At 44.1% G+C, this 14,017-nt stretch overlaps 1 protein-coding gene across 1 annotated transcript in view; it reads left to right on the top strand.

Moving 5' to 3' along the window:
• The window catches only part of OTOG (otogelin), a 288,440-nt gene that overhangs the window by 18,209 nt on the left and 256,214 nt on the right, over window positions 1-14,017 (top strand). The window contains exons 5-6 of the mRNA XM_088458241.1: window positions 377-498; window positions 8,077-8,282. Coding sequence (XP_088314367.1) covers window positions 377-498; window positions 8,077-8,282 — 328 coding nt within the window. The remainder of the gene's footprint in view (window positions 1-376; window positions 499-8,076; window positions 8,283-14,017) is intronic.

Here is a 14,017-nt window from a genome sequence, read left to right as displayed (position 1 = left end):
TTCATTCTTCTTGGACGTCATATATGGCTTTTCACACCATTGATGATGTTTTGGCTGAGACCAAGAAGTTTTCATTATTACATCCAGGACTGTTTTGGAACTTTATTGTCTAGCGCATGTTTTTAGGTCAGACCTGTCTGTATATTCTGCAGAGAAACTTTTTGGTCAGAGCAGACCGCGGGGATCTATTTAATTGAGTATTTGGAACTGGTGTATGGAGGTAAATTAATTGACACGTTGGGAACGTCTGACTTCTCCCTGTCCACATCTCATGTTATGGCGTAAATACTGGCACATTGTATCTGTGTGCCCTCATTCTAGAATGGATCCTTTCCACATCTGTCATGGTAATGGTCTCCCCATTGATTTAATCCAGGTGCACAATGACCCAGACTGCCTGTCGCTGCCATATTCCTGCTCACGCTCCGTCAGTTTGTATTTTGCTGGTGTTGGAGAAATTAAATTACAGAACCAGTTTGTTCTTTACAATAACCTCAGGTAAGTGACATTTCAATCACTTACCCTGGTCTGGAGATATAGCTGTAAACCTCTCCTGCATTGATTATAGAGAATCTAACCTGTATTGTATTATGCGGTGGGTGTACTTACTAGTTCCCAGGCAAAACAGGATGTATTTATAGCAGGGCTTGACAATTTTTTCTAAAATCTAGGAGCCAGGATGAAAGTGTAGGAGCCAGATCACTGTCCCCCCAAAAAATGACAGGAGTGATTGAGGAGCACAGCTCTGTGTGTTATTGTGTTATGCAACTGTTATACACACTATACTAGTCCACAAAATGGTCGCAGTTGAATGGATATAGTAACATGGAGGCCCCCTCACTGCTCTGCACAGCTCCCCTGCTCCACCCCCCACCCTCCAGTAATAACGGACCACATTTCATATAAAACAATGGTGCCAGAGAACCCGCCTCCCCTCGTGGTCACACCACTATCTCTCTAAGGCTGCTCCGCAATCCCTGACCACCCATAGACCCTATTACCGGGGAGCTCTATGCAGCCGGAGATAGGAGACAGTAGTCAGCCGGGACATACAGGAGGAACAGTGTAGACTGCGACAGACAGCATGGGTCAGAGCAGGCCAGGATGGAGAGGAGGAGTCCGCGCAGGATGGGACGGACAGGAGGAGTCAGCGCAGACCAGGACAGACACAGGCACAGCAGTCACCGCAGATGACACTCAGCACATGCACTCCTGTGCATTAAATTAACGGCGCAATACTATAGGCACGAATTTTCGCGGGAGCTGATGAGGATCTGCTTCCTCCCTCACTGCAAAATCTGGTATCCAGGCAGCAAAATCTTGTAGCCATGGCAACCTCGCCCCTGGGATTTGTCAAGCCCTGATTTATAGAGATTCAATGTCCAAGGTTATGATAAGGAATAAAAACCACCTACATTGATGCAGGAATGCAGAAGCTTAATCAAGGCAGTATTAGCAGAAAGCCCCATTCGCCAAAGCTTGCACTCTAAAAGGAGTGACCTCTATTGCACTGGTAGAGCATGTTAGCACTTGCAATGAAATTGCAGAAGCTTTCGCAGAGTCTGTTCGTGTTTTCGCAAGTTTTGGGGAACCCGGTGATGATGTAAACTGGAAGGTTAGCGGCTGACGCACCATCACAAAAGCAGTATCTCGCCCTGTGTTTTTTTAAAAATAGACATTTGGGTCAGTTACACTGTAGATAAAATTATTCTTTGCTCTGTTTATAAATAATTGTCCCATAAAAGCCTGCGCAATGCAATTTCCCTACTCGACACTAGTGGCGCTTGTCATAGGGGATATTTACTAAAAATGGATATTCATCCTGGATGAAGGATTGGATTGGGGGGGAGAAAATATTATTTAATTCTAACTCAGATTAAAGAGAACATTATTGAAATAGTTAATCAACAGCTTTATTTTTTGGTAAATAAGTATCTTGTTTTGATGATAGCTGAATATGCCACTAAGGGGTCTATTTACTAAGCAGTGTTAGGAGACAGAGTGAAAAGTGATAAGAAAGTGATAAGGTACCAGCCAATCAGCTCCCAACTGTCATTTTTCAAACACAGCCTGTGAGATGACAGTTGGGAGGTGATTGGCTGGCACCTTATCACTTTCTTATCACTTTTCACTCTGGGCCTGATTCAGACCCGCTCGCAAGCGCTATGCGCTCGCGAGCGGGTTGATGTTAGGCCACTGCGCATGCGCACGCCGGAGCCGGCTCCGACGTGCGCATGCACGAGACCCTGCTAGTGACGGGCTCTCCGTCGCTCCGGGTCTCGCACCAAAAGGGGGCGGCTGTCGATTTTGATCGACAGCTCGCACCGTTTTGGAGGCATGGCGTGGGGGTGGCTTCACAAACGGAGGCGTTCCCATGCGAACGCCTGCCGTTTGTGGGCGGCGCCACTGACATCACCAGTGATGTCAGTGGGAGAGCTTTCGGCTCTATTAGAGCCAGAAGCTCTCTGGGGCTTGTGGTAGGGGCAGCCCCTACCACAAGGGTCTCGTCGCAAGCCCGATGGTCGCGATGGTCTTGACCATCGCGACCATCATCCTGGCCACTCGCAATAGCTGTGGGTGGTTACCCACAGCTATGCGAGCGGCCAGGAGGCCGCTCCAAAAGAAAAAAAAGTCCTGATTCAGAGTGAGCGCTCGTTCAGAGCGTCCGTCTCTGAATCAGGCCCACTGTCTCCTAACACTGCTTAGTAAATAGACCCCTAAATATCCTGACAATGAAGGACTAATAGAGGCATATTCAATTAGCTGCGAGTTTTTTTTCCCCATGCTTTTTCGTATATTCTACAGACATCTCATCCAATTTTGAATGTGCACGCTCCCGTTTTAAGTGCTATCCAATTGAAAATAAAAAGTATTGCACGTGATTTGCAGAGAGAAAATTAGGATCAATAGAATAGTGTGTGATTTTTAAAAAAATGTAAAATATAGAAATAAATGACGCACGGGTCTTAAAAAAATAATAAAAAAATGCCAAATTGAATATGCTTCATTATATCCCTCTGGAATGTTAGCTATCAGGATCATATCCCTTCCTACCTCCTGTTGCTCTGTCCTCTTGGACTGGTTTCCTTTGTTCTAGCTGTCCCTGATAACGTAGCTATGTATGTTTCCTATTGTCTCATCTTGTATTGCGTTTTTATGACGCCGTTGTGTCTCTTGCCTTTTTATATGCATTTTGTTTTGTTTTATATTTGTCAATTGTACGGCACTGCAGAATTTGTGGCACTGTTATAAGATTATGATGATAATGATGACATTGTTTATCTATTCATTTAATAGTCTTTTGTAAAATAATAAGCTACACCCTTGTTTAAATCTGTGTTTACATATCGGGACCTAATTAGTCATCTAGTCCTAAAATCTAATCTTATTTGAAAAATAACAGATTTTACTGTGTCATTAGTTACTGAACAAAAATAAACCAACATGCGGAAGCCGTGTGTGTAAGAGTTCTAGGTACAGTAGTTTACTGAGCCTCCTTTAGCAGTAATAACTGAAGTCACTGTGTGTGGTTTATCAGCCTCTTGAATTGTCGCTGAGGAATTCTTGGTGAAACCTCTACATTTGGACCAAACTTCTGCAGCACATTGATGCTTGAGGACATTAGTCTTTCAGTCACGCCTGATCTCTGAACTTCTGAAGACCTTGACTCTTGTCTTCTTCAGCCATTCAGTTGTAGGTTCCCTGGGGTGCTTAGGATCATTGTCCTGTTGCAAGATCCAATTTCGGCCAAGCTTCAGTTGAAGAGACGGGCTCACATCTTCCTCTGTCATAACCTGACAATACATGACGGGTTCAATGATTTACAAATGTCCGAATACTGTAACTTACCCAGATTATCACCCACCATCATTCCTGATAGCTGGAGGTTTTCGAGGTGAAATGCTAAGCTTGGTTTTGACAAACATGGTGTCATGGGACCCATTCACCATCCCTAAATGTAAGTTAAAAATACTCTTTCACTTATAAAAAGGTAGATTATAGCATGTGCCATATGGACAACACACTAATAAAGAAAGAAGGAAAAAATTAAATAAAAGAAGAAATCGGCCGAATTTCAATGAAATAAATGCCCCTGCACAGACGTGGCCGACAGACCAGAGCACAAGTTTAGGGATTGGGGAAAAAAGAAGAACGAACAGGAGCAGCATATTATGACTTGTGTCAAGGAATAATACAGAGTGAGCTCAAATAAACTTCTCACCTGAGCATACCATTCCTCAAAAAAGGCTAAAATTGCATGAAAACACTAATTAAGTAGCTACAATAAGGTTATTTTTGCAAGAAAAGAAAAGACAACAGTGTTGGTGAAGTTTATATAATAGCAAGCAGTAAAGTCTAAAAACTAATAGGTACAAACATAGCATTGCGTATAATTAATACTAGTGAAAAACTGAGGCATGGAACGAAATGGGGCTGCATGTTAGTACTGGAGTAACCAGTTGTCCACGATCCAAGATACTGCATAGGTCAGTAAGTGTGTGTGGGGGGGGCAGTGGCGGCTCCAGGGGTGGGGCTTCAGCGCAGTCCAAAAATCAAATAGGGGAGCCACACCAACTGCCAGTGAGTCCCAGCCAGTGATGTTTGTCAGTGTGTGAAATGACAGTTGGTGTGGCTCCCCTATTTGATTTTTGGACTGTGCTGCAGCCTCACCTCTGGAGCCTCCAATGATTATGAAGCCGATGAGTTGGAATATAGGCCAATGGAATGTTCCAGAGGAGTGTAGTTTGTCGGATATATCCTCCAGGAACAGTAACGACACGAGAATCCATATAATGGATTGACCCTTGTATTAGTGGAGTGATCAGTAATTACAAGAAGATGAAAGTGTTTTATTTTTGTCTTGGCCACAGTTACCAAAAGTAGTCCCACCTTAATCCCCCCAACGAAGATCTCGATTTTTAAGGCACACATCCACTAGACGACAGGCAAAAGACGGCACGATTACGACATTGTAATCACGCAGTCGTTTGTCTGTCTGTGAAGTGCCTTCACTGAACGAGCAGTCATTCAGTGAAGGCGCATCAATCATTTGCAAACATGCTCAACCTGACGATATCGTCAGGTTGTACAACATATTTGTACGATGATAGATGTCTAAACAACCAACGATTTTCAAACGATTTTCAAACGATTATCGAACGATATCATTATCGTTCAATCGCTCAATTTAATCGCCTAGTGGATGTGTGCCTTTAGTGTGGTTACCCCATGAGTGTTGATGAGCAAGATATCTTCCATTTATTTGTATAATTCAAGATGACTATCCGTTGGATCAGGGACATAAGCACTAAAAGAATGACCCATAGCCTCACACAGAACTGAATATCTTTTTGTATATTCCTGTCTTCTCTTGGCCTGATTAGAGATAACATGATCCTGTTGCAGAGCTTTAGACACTTCCTAAAAGAAGACCGGCTCGTCACAAAGACCTGCCAGTTTGGCGCTAAATGTGTATGCCTTCCCAACTAGAGACGGTGCTGATGGATGATAGACCGGTTAAGGTTTGGATTAAGCGCACTATTAAAATCAGCACTTACAGTCAGGGTCTTGTTAAAAAGAACGGCCATGCCAGGCTTCGTAGGAATACGAGGCAGAGACACTGTAATAATTCATCCTGCAGGGACATTATGGACCCAACTGTTGCAAATGAGAGGTAACCTTTCTGCCTTTCCACTGGTGGATTTAAACCTGCCACTGTCCAGCAGAGCACATGTACACTATGAGCAATATTGGGTGTATAGAATGTGATACCTGTTAGCCAGTTCCAGAGCGGAAGTGAATTAAATCGTATGAAAGGAATCTATATAACACAGGCATCCAGTCCCAGACAGCAGGAGTGCCCACATTGACCATACCACAGCCCGGCTGTGACCACGTCTCTGCACTTTCCAGTAACCACAGGGCCACGAGCATGCAGTATGTGGGGGCAATCGGAAAGGGTAAAAGATCGACAATCAGCAGGTCAACACCAGATGGTCGACAGGGTTAAAAGGTCTACAGGCTCAAATGGTTGACACATGTTGTTTATGTTTGTTTTTTAACATTGATAAGGTTAGGTTCAGGGTTAGGCGCCTGGGGGAGGGTTAAGATTAGACTGCCGGAGGGTACGGTTCGGGTTAGACACTAGGGGGAGGGTTAGGGTTAGGCATCAGGTGGAGGGTTAGGGTTAGGCACTAGGGAGAGGGTAAGAGTTAGGGTTACAATACAGAAAAAAGTCAACCATTTGAACCTGTTGGCCTTGTGCAAAGTCGACTTATTGCATGTTGACTATCTGGTGTTGACCTATTGACTGACAACCTTAGTACTGTCGACCTTTTATACCACGCCCACAGAAGGACAGACCATGGCATTTTCAATAAATTTTTGCTATAAACTGTGCCATTTCTCAGATCTTCCAATCACATGTTAACCCAAAAAAACATAAAATTGCCAGCAACAAGCTAGTGCTTCATAAAACTCATGTTTCAAAACCGTCTAATACATAAATGATTATACATGCTATCTATAGCGCGAGCAACCTAAAGATAAAGTAGCAATAATTGTAAGTAACTCAAAACGAGCAATGAAACTGGGACCAATATTATACATGTGGATATCACTTAGATACAAACATTCACCAAGTAAGAATTTTTTCATTCGATACCTAACAACTCCCTATAAGAATATCCAAATTCATTAAACGTTTACATATTATCATGAAGATAATCTGTTGGAGAATAAATCGGGGATGTCCACGCCATGAACATACTCCCTGGCTTTAAGCAATGTGGCCACATTCGAGGTCCATCATTCATAAATTCTTTTTTTTTTCTTTGTTGAGTAGTATCAGAATAAATATATGTAATGTGTTTGTTGTATGTGATTAGTCATCTTTAATTGTAGGACTTAGTGAGAATTAGATCATTGCTAAAAACTTTATCATTTAAAGATGCAATTTGAAATGGGATGTATTTTGTTTATCACGATTGTGTATATCGCACAAAACGGAATACACACCAAACGTGCTAATAACGGCTTCCCTGACCCACTTGAGCTTACGGTCTAGATTTTGGGGCCTGGGATACATGGACACAGAGTGACTCATCCAAGGTCAAAAGGAGCTGATGCTGGGAATGAAATCACTATCTCCAGCACATTTTCCAGTTTGTGCCCTTAACCACTGAGCTGCAAATTAGATATCCTTGCCCTCAGTCATAAGGAACGACCCATGGCCCGGTGGATGGAAAGGGCTACAGACATTTTAGCTTTTTGACATTTTACACTTGAACCACTTGTACAGTTTTAAGCATTATTATTCTTAGTGTTGACTTAATGATATTTTTATTATACAGCTCAGTTATGGAATTGTAGTGGAATCTGCCGATACCTTGCCAGGGGGGACATGGATGCATAAGGTGGGAAGGTATTACTTATGAGGAATGGGTTTTCTGGTGAAGTACAAGGAATAGAGATGGGGTCAAACCACTTTCTCGTGTCTTTTGTGGAAGGTATAAGGTTAGATTATCGGGTTCAGCTTGAAAGACCAACACCAATTGGTCAACATGTACAAAAGGTCGACCGGTACAAAATGTCATGTTAATGGTCCACTCAAAAAATGGCCGACTTTGGTTTGGTTATTAGGATTTGGGTTAGGCACTTGCTGGAGGGTTAGGGTTAGGCACTTGCCCTGCCAGTTAGGGTTAGGAACCAGGAGGGATGGTTAGGGGTAGGCACCACAGGGAGGGTTAGGGTAAAGATTAGGGTTACAAAACGGATAAAAAAAATGTTGACTTTTTTTTTGTGTTCAACCATTCCCATGTCTAACATTTTGACCCTGTAGACCTACACCCACGTCGATCTTTTGCGTGTCGACAATCTGTCCCTGTCAACCTATTGGCTTTGATCAAGTGACGTTGACATATACAGTGTTGACTTTTTTAGTGTAAATTTATCAGTGTCTTTCCTAATGAGATAATCTACCTAATAAAGGTTAGAACTGATTTTTTTTATTATAGGTAATCCAATCCCTACGCGGCCGTTCCACCCACTTCTTTCATTTCTCTTTACATTTTCTAGGGTAAGTTTGCCATACACAGTGGGAAACGTGAAAATAGAGACGGTCTCGGGCTACGTGATTGTGAGGCAGCAGTATGTGTTTACCTTGGCCTGGGATAGCAGATCCTCCGTTTACCTGAAGATGAGTCTGGACTATGTTGGCAGAACCCGAGGTCTTTGTGGAAATAATAACTGGATCCCTCAGGATGATCTTGTGACGAGTTATGGTGAGTTATATGGTTTCTCTGTGATGATAATGTTTGATCGATTATGTGACACCACATTTAGAGTAATTATAAATTGTTGTATAGCAGAATCTTAATACATTTGGGATTATTAATTTATGGTCATTGGAACACACACGACGCGGTGCTGGGTCCTGTCTTGAATTATCGTGTGTTAGTGACATGCATGAGATATTGGGATATATGTTGTCCTTCTTCCATGCTAGCATGCACAATTGAGTTAATCCACCCCTCCTCTGGGCTATGGGCCTGATTCAGTATGGATCACGATTGCAGCTCCGTAATCGCACGCAATGCTGCTGTGAAAATATGCTAATGTATGCCACCGCTCATGGCCAGCGTACAGACGCCCACCGCTGTTTTCTCACATCCCTACTACCTCGCAGTCCTGCGTACACATCGTCACGCACAATTACAGCAGGTCTGACCTGTTACAGGAACTGCAAGTCTCATCGCACGCAGTGAGTACATGAGGTGCGTATAATCTCTCGCAGTGGCTAATTTATCCGCGCCCATGCAACGGCGTTCAAACGGACAGACACGCCTGCGTTTCTCTGACCGCTCCCCCGTCACCCGCTCCAAATGCTCACAGCCTGTCACTCACTCTGTGATGGATTCCTGTGTGCGTGCGTGATGGCAGTGCGATCGCAGTGCTATCGCTGCGCACTGATGCGCAGTACGCACCGTCGATCGATCTGCGTACGCGGTTGCAGTTGCAGACCATACTGAATCAGGCGCTCAATACAGAAAAGAAGATACACCTGGAGCTGTATAGGACCACACCTCCCTCCTTCCGGTGTCATCTTTTCTATACTTTCATCCTAGAGTCAGACTAGACTGAGTTTATTTCTGTGATTATGGGGATTACCGACAGCTGCAAGAAGGAGCAAAGGATTTATATGCTCCTTCTCTGAAGCCTCAGTGTCTGTACCTTCTGTCTGTACTAACGTTCTGGAGGAAGGGTACAGAATCCTCCAATATGTCACTGCTGCAAAATGTTCACTATAAAGCTTTTAGATCGGTTCATTATGGGAAACAGTGCGATGAGGCCTCATGCATTCACAGGGAATTTGAACAGTTTGGGCAGTAATAAAAAACAGGTGTTACAGTTCCTGGGCTCTAACAGGAAACTAATAGTTCCTCCAGGAAACTAATTTCAAGTGTCTCCAATGCCATAATCCAGGAAATTAAAGGCAGCCATGAGAGTTAATTGTAAGAGCAAGCAGCAGAAGGTACTTTGCAAGGTGGCAACTCTGTGCTGTTTCTTATCTCCCAATACTGCAGAGGATCCCACAGTCCCAGAGGAGCTTCACTGTGCTACCTCCGACCCAAGTGGACTACTACTGCGCATGCGCGCCATTTTACTGCACATCTTTAGCTCCCCGTCCTCTATAGAGGAAGGACGTTCCCCTGACAGTCTCCACAGAGAGACGACCCTAATATGCACGAAAGAGCCTACATATTCGCTGTGTCACCACCGCTATACGAAAGTGGGCGCAAACTCCATTGCCACCCATATATATATATGTATATATATATATATAAGCGCGGCAACCACATCAACACCAGGAAGGTCACTATCACCAAGGACTTTCACAAAGGATCTGACTGTGGTGAAGGATTAATCAATAAAATAAGGAATATCTTATGACCTTCCCTAGACAATACTTTAATAATGGTAACGTCGCAGGTAATTTCTGCTCCGGTCACAGACGGCGTCGCACAAGTTTTTAGAGAACACCGTGGGATCATAAAAAGTAACAAAACCATCTCTCCAACTAAAAAGTTAGATTTGCTAGGTATATGTTTTTGAACGCGGTACAAGGTAAATCGTCTCTAATTCTAGCAAGGGAAAGAAAAGTGGTCACTCTGAGAAGGAGCCTTTAGGCAGCAGCTGAGATGTATCTAAGAGTGTTGGGCTGCCTAGCGGCCACTATAACAGCCATTTACGTGGCCCAGACTGCATATGGGAAACCTGCAGTTATGCTTTCTAGCAAGTTGTAGCAATAATACAGAGGATCAAAGTCAATGGATTCCTCTCTAAAGAAGTTGTTTGCAGAACACAAATACATTATTATTACGATAGATGGGCAAGAATGGAGTGCCACTTGCTAACATTTAATAGCACAAGGTCAGTGACAAGAAGGTTTATTGCCTTGCCCTCCAATTATAAGGGGGTGAAAGCAGTGTCCAAAGCCGGTTTACGCACTCAGTAAAGAGTTATGGGTCAGTGGGTCCGATTCTGAGGCGTACGCACTGACGATGTCAGACCTAGTGGAGTGGGTTTTTTTTTTTTGCTACTGCGCATGCATCTAAAGCTGGCCATACACGGTGAGATTCAAAAGTTGGTAAGACCAGTTGTACGATTTCCCTTGAAATGATTTCCTTAACATCCTGGACGATTTGTTTTCAAAATGCAACGATTTCACATAAGACCATCATTTAAGATCTATCTTATACGATTTGAAATCGTATAAGATTGATTGTGTGCAACACATTCACACACGATTCATCTGCTGGACTGTCAGCTAGGTGGAGGGAATGTCAACTAGGTGGAGGGAATGTCAGCTAGGGGAGGGAATGTCAGCTAGGTGGAGGGAATGTCAGCTAGGGGAGGGAATGTCAGCTAGGTGGAGGGAATGTCAACTAGGTGGAGGGAATGTCAGCTAGGGGAGGGAATGTCAGCTAGGTGGAGGGAATGTCAGCTAGGGGAGGGAATGTCAGCTAGGTGGATGGAATGTCAGCTAGGTATAGGGAATGTCAGCTAGGTATAGGGAATGTCAGCTAGGTGGAGGGAATGTCAGCTAGGTGGAGGGAATGTCAGCTAGGTGGAGGGAATGTCAGCTAGGTGGAAGGAATGTCAGCTAGGGGAGGGAATGTCAGCTAGGGGAGGGCTATTATATAGTGGGTATAAAAGGAATCAGCCATTTTAGGATCTTTGCACACTCTGCTCAGTAACTAGTGAGGCTAGGTTTTCCTGCTGAACGCTGTACTTTGCTAGTGTGTTTGCTTTGTTTTAAAGGCTTGCCTTTTACAAAGTGTTATTTCTCTATTTTCTGATGGATTCCTATCGCTATAAGCTTCTGCTAGCCTATGGCTATCTGAGGCTAAAAGGTGAAGGAGTTCAGGAGAGATGGAGGAGGATGAGGTCCTGCTGGACCAAGGAGTGGCTGACGAGGAGGGAGAGTCACTCCTAAATGCCTCTGCTGATGGAGCTTAGGGAGAATAACCGGGATGATTTTCGCAACTTTCTCCGAATGGATGACGCCACATTCCAGGAGTTGCTGCATCTGGCGACCCCCATTATCCAGCGGGAGGACACCAATATGAGGATGGCCATCCCGGCTGAGGAGAGGCTGGTGGCGACCCTGCGGTATCTGGCGACAGGACGGTCTTTTGAAGACCTTAAGTTTGGGATCCTTATTTCCGCCCAGGCGTTGGGGCACATCATCCCGGTAACCTGTGTGGCCATTATCCAAGTCCTGAAGTTCGACTATTTCAAAGTAAGTAAAAACACTACACATTTTTATCTTGTGAAATCCAAAATAATGTTTATTTTTTTTGGTGGTAACACTCGGTGTGCTTTAAAGTCAACCAACATGGCTGTTTAATTATCTAACGTGTTTAGGTAGTAAAACAATCCAACATGTTGCCTTTGGCTTTCATTTGTAAATCAAATACTATGTTAACTAAGTTCAAACTACAATATCAGACAGTTTATTGCTGCCCAAACCCCACAGCATGGTATGTGGTGTGTGAGATGCAGCATTGATCATGACCAAAAGCACAGAATGAGGCCCCGGCAACCAACAATCTGTCCTTGCGCCATGCGCTTAGTGTTCCTGCCCAATCCGCCACATCCACACCCCATACCATGTAGCAGGAACTGAGAGAGAACAAACTGTCTGATACTGTGTGTTTACATTTAACAAAATCTAAACTAGTTTTACAGGTTTAAACAAAACGTTTCTCAGTAAACATTAAAGGAGAAACCATTGGCTGGCTTGCTCATCCTCACCCAAAATGCCACTATATTCAAGTGCTGAGGATGTTGATGTTGTTATTTGTGGCAATGGCTGACTGTGACGTGGTGTTGCCTGGGATGTGGAAGGCGCCATTGGGTTTGTTGTAGATAATTTGGTGGTGGATAAGTGACAGATGCTGATGGCCTATAGCAGGGCTGCATGGTTGACTGGTACAGCGGCTCATCAGCCAGCCTTGTATTGGTGGTCAGATTATTGCTTCTCCCCCAGATTATAATTTCATAAATGATCCGCTGTGTATGGATTTGTTGATTCTCTCCCATTTCATGAACAATGCTCGCTATGTGGCTTCCAAGGTCATCAAACATATCCGGTGGCTTTGTTAAAGCCATCTTGACCAGGTTTAACAGTGTATCTTCTGGCACTGTGTTCTTGCGTTTATAACCCCTTTTTTTAGGGTAGGTTGAGGGTGCTGGCTGACTTCAGCATGACTGGTGCTTGGGGCTGGATTTGACGGGCTTGGCAAGCAGTCGAGGTTAGGTGTTGGAGGCTGTTGGTGGAAAGTGTTTAAAGATTAATGTTATTACTATTACATTTTGTTTATGCAAACGTTTAATTTCATGTTTCATTTGTTCTAGTTCCCAACAACAGTGGAGGCCTGGAAGAGCATTGCTGTGGAATTTGAACGTAGCTGGAACTTCCCCAACTGTGGAGGAGCCATAGACGGGAAACACATCCGGATCAATCCACCTCCCCACAGCGGATCCTTTTACTACAATTATAAAGGATTTTACAGTGTAGTTTTCATGGCGGTTGTCAACGCTAATTATGAGTTTATTTTTGTTGATGTGGGTAAAAATGGGCGTGCTTCGGATGGGGGGTCTTTCAAACAAACCCTCTTCTATGAGAGACTGGCATCCCAACGCCTGAACCTGTCACCAAATACAGAAACGAAGCACGGGCTAAATTATGTCTTTGTGGCTGATGAGGCCTTTGCTCTTCATGAGCATTTGCTGAAGCCATTTGCTCAACGTGCCCTGACACATGACAAAACAATTTACAACTATCGTCCAGAGCAAGACGAGTTGTGGAAAACACATTTGGAATTTTAAGCAACCGATTCCGAATTTTTCACACCACCATTAACCTGCGAATGGATAAAATTGATAAAGTTGTGTTGGCCTGCTGTGTTCTCCACAATTTCTTATGTAAAAAAACAGCTGCACACATGGCCACCGAAACAGAAGTGCATGATGAATGCGACCAGCAGGAGACCCCATTACTGGTTTCTGTTGCCCCATCCACACTGTTGGTGATAACAGGGACTGCAAAGGCTAAAGAGGTCAGAGAACAATATGTGACCTACTTCAATGGAGTTGGGGCAGTACCGTGGCAGGAGAGGATTTGCAAATAATTTACCAGAAACATTAACCCTTACCAACATTTTCAATTTAGACAGATCCCACGTGACAGTGCCCATCTGACAGTACCCACGTGGGAAATGTCAGTAGCGGGAGCCAATCAGCGGCCGCTCTACAGTCAGCGCGCCCGCTGATTGGCTCACGGGACTTGCCAGCTCCGTGCTTGTCCCGTCAGCTGGCATTCGCGAGCTATATGTATGTGTGGCAACACACATACAGATAGTGGGTCCGTCTGGTCGGCAATCGTTTTTTGTTTTGCCAAGTTCCTGGGGATGCTGCGGAGACCAGCGTCAGGATATAGGTGAGTATGTTT

Source organism: Taudactylus pleione, unplaced genomic scaffold (assembly GCF_031769625.1).
Source record: "Taudactylus pleione unplaced genomic scaffold, aTauple2 ptg000820l, whole genome shotgun sequence".
Lineage (NCBI taxonomy): Eukaryota > Metazoa > Chordata > Amphibia > Anura > Myobatrachidae > Taudactylus > Taudactylus pleione.
The sequence above is the reverse complement of the archived record's forward strand: the minus strand, read 5'-3'. Positions and strand labels throughout refer to the sequence as shown.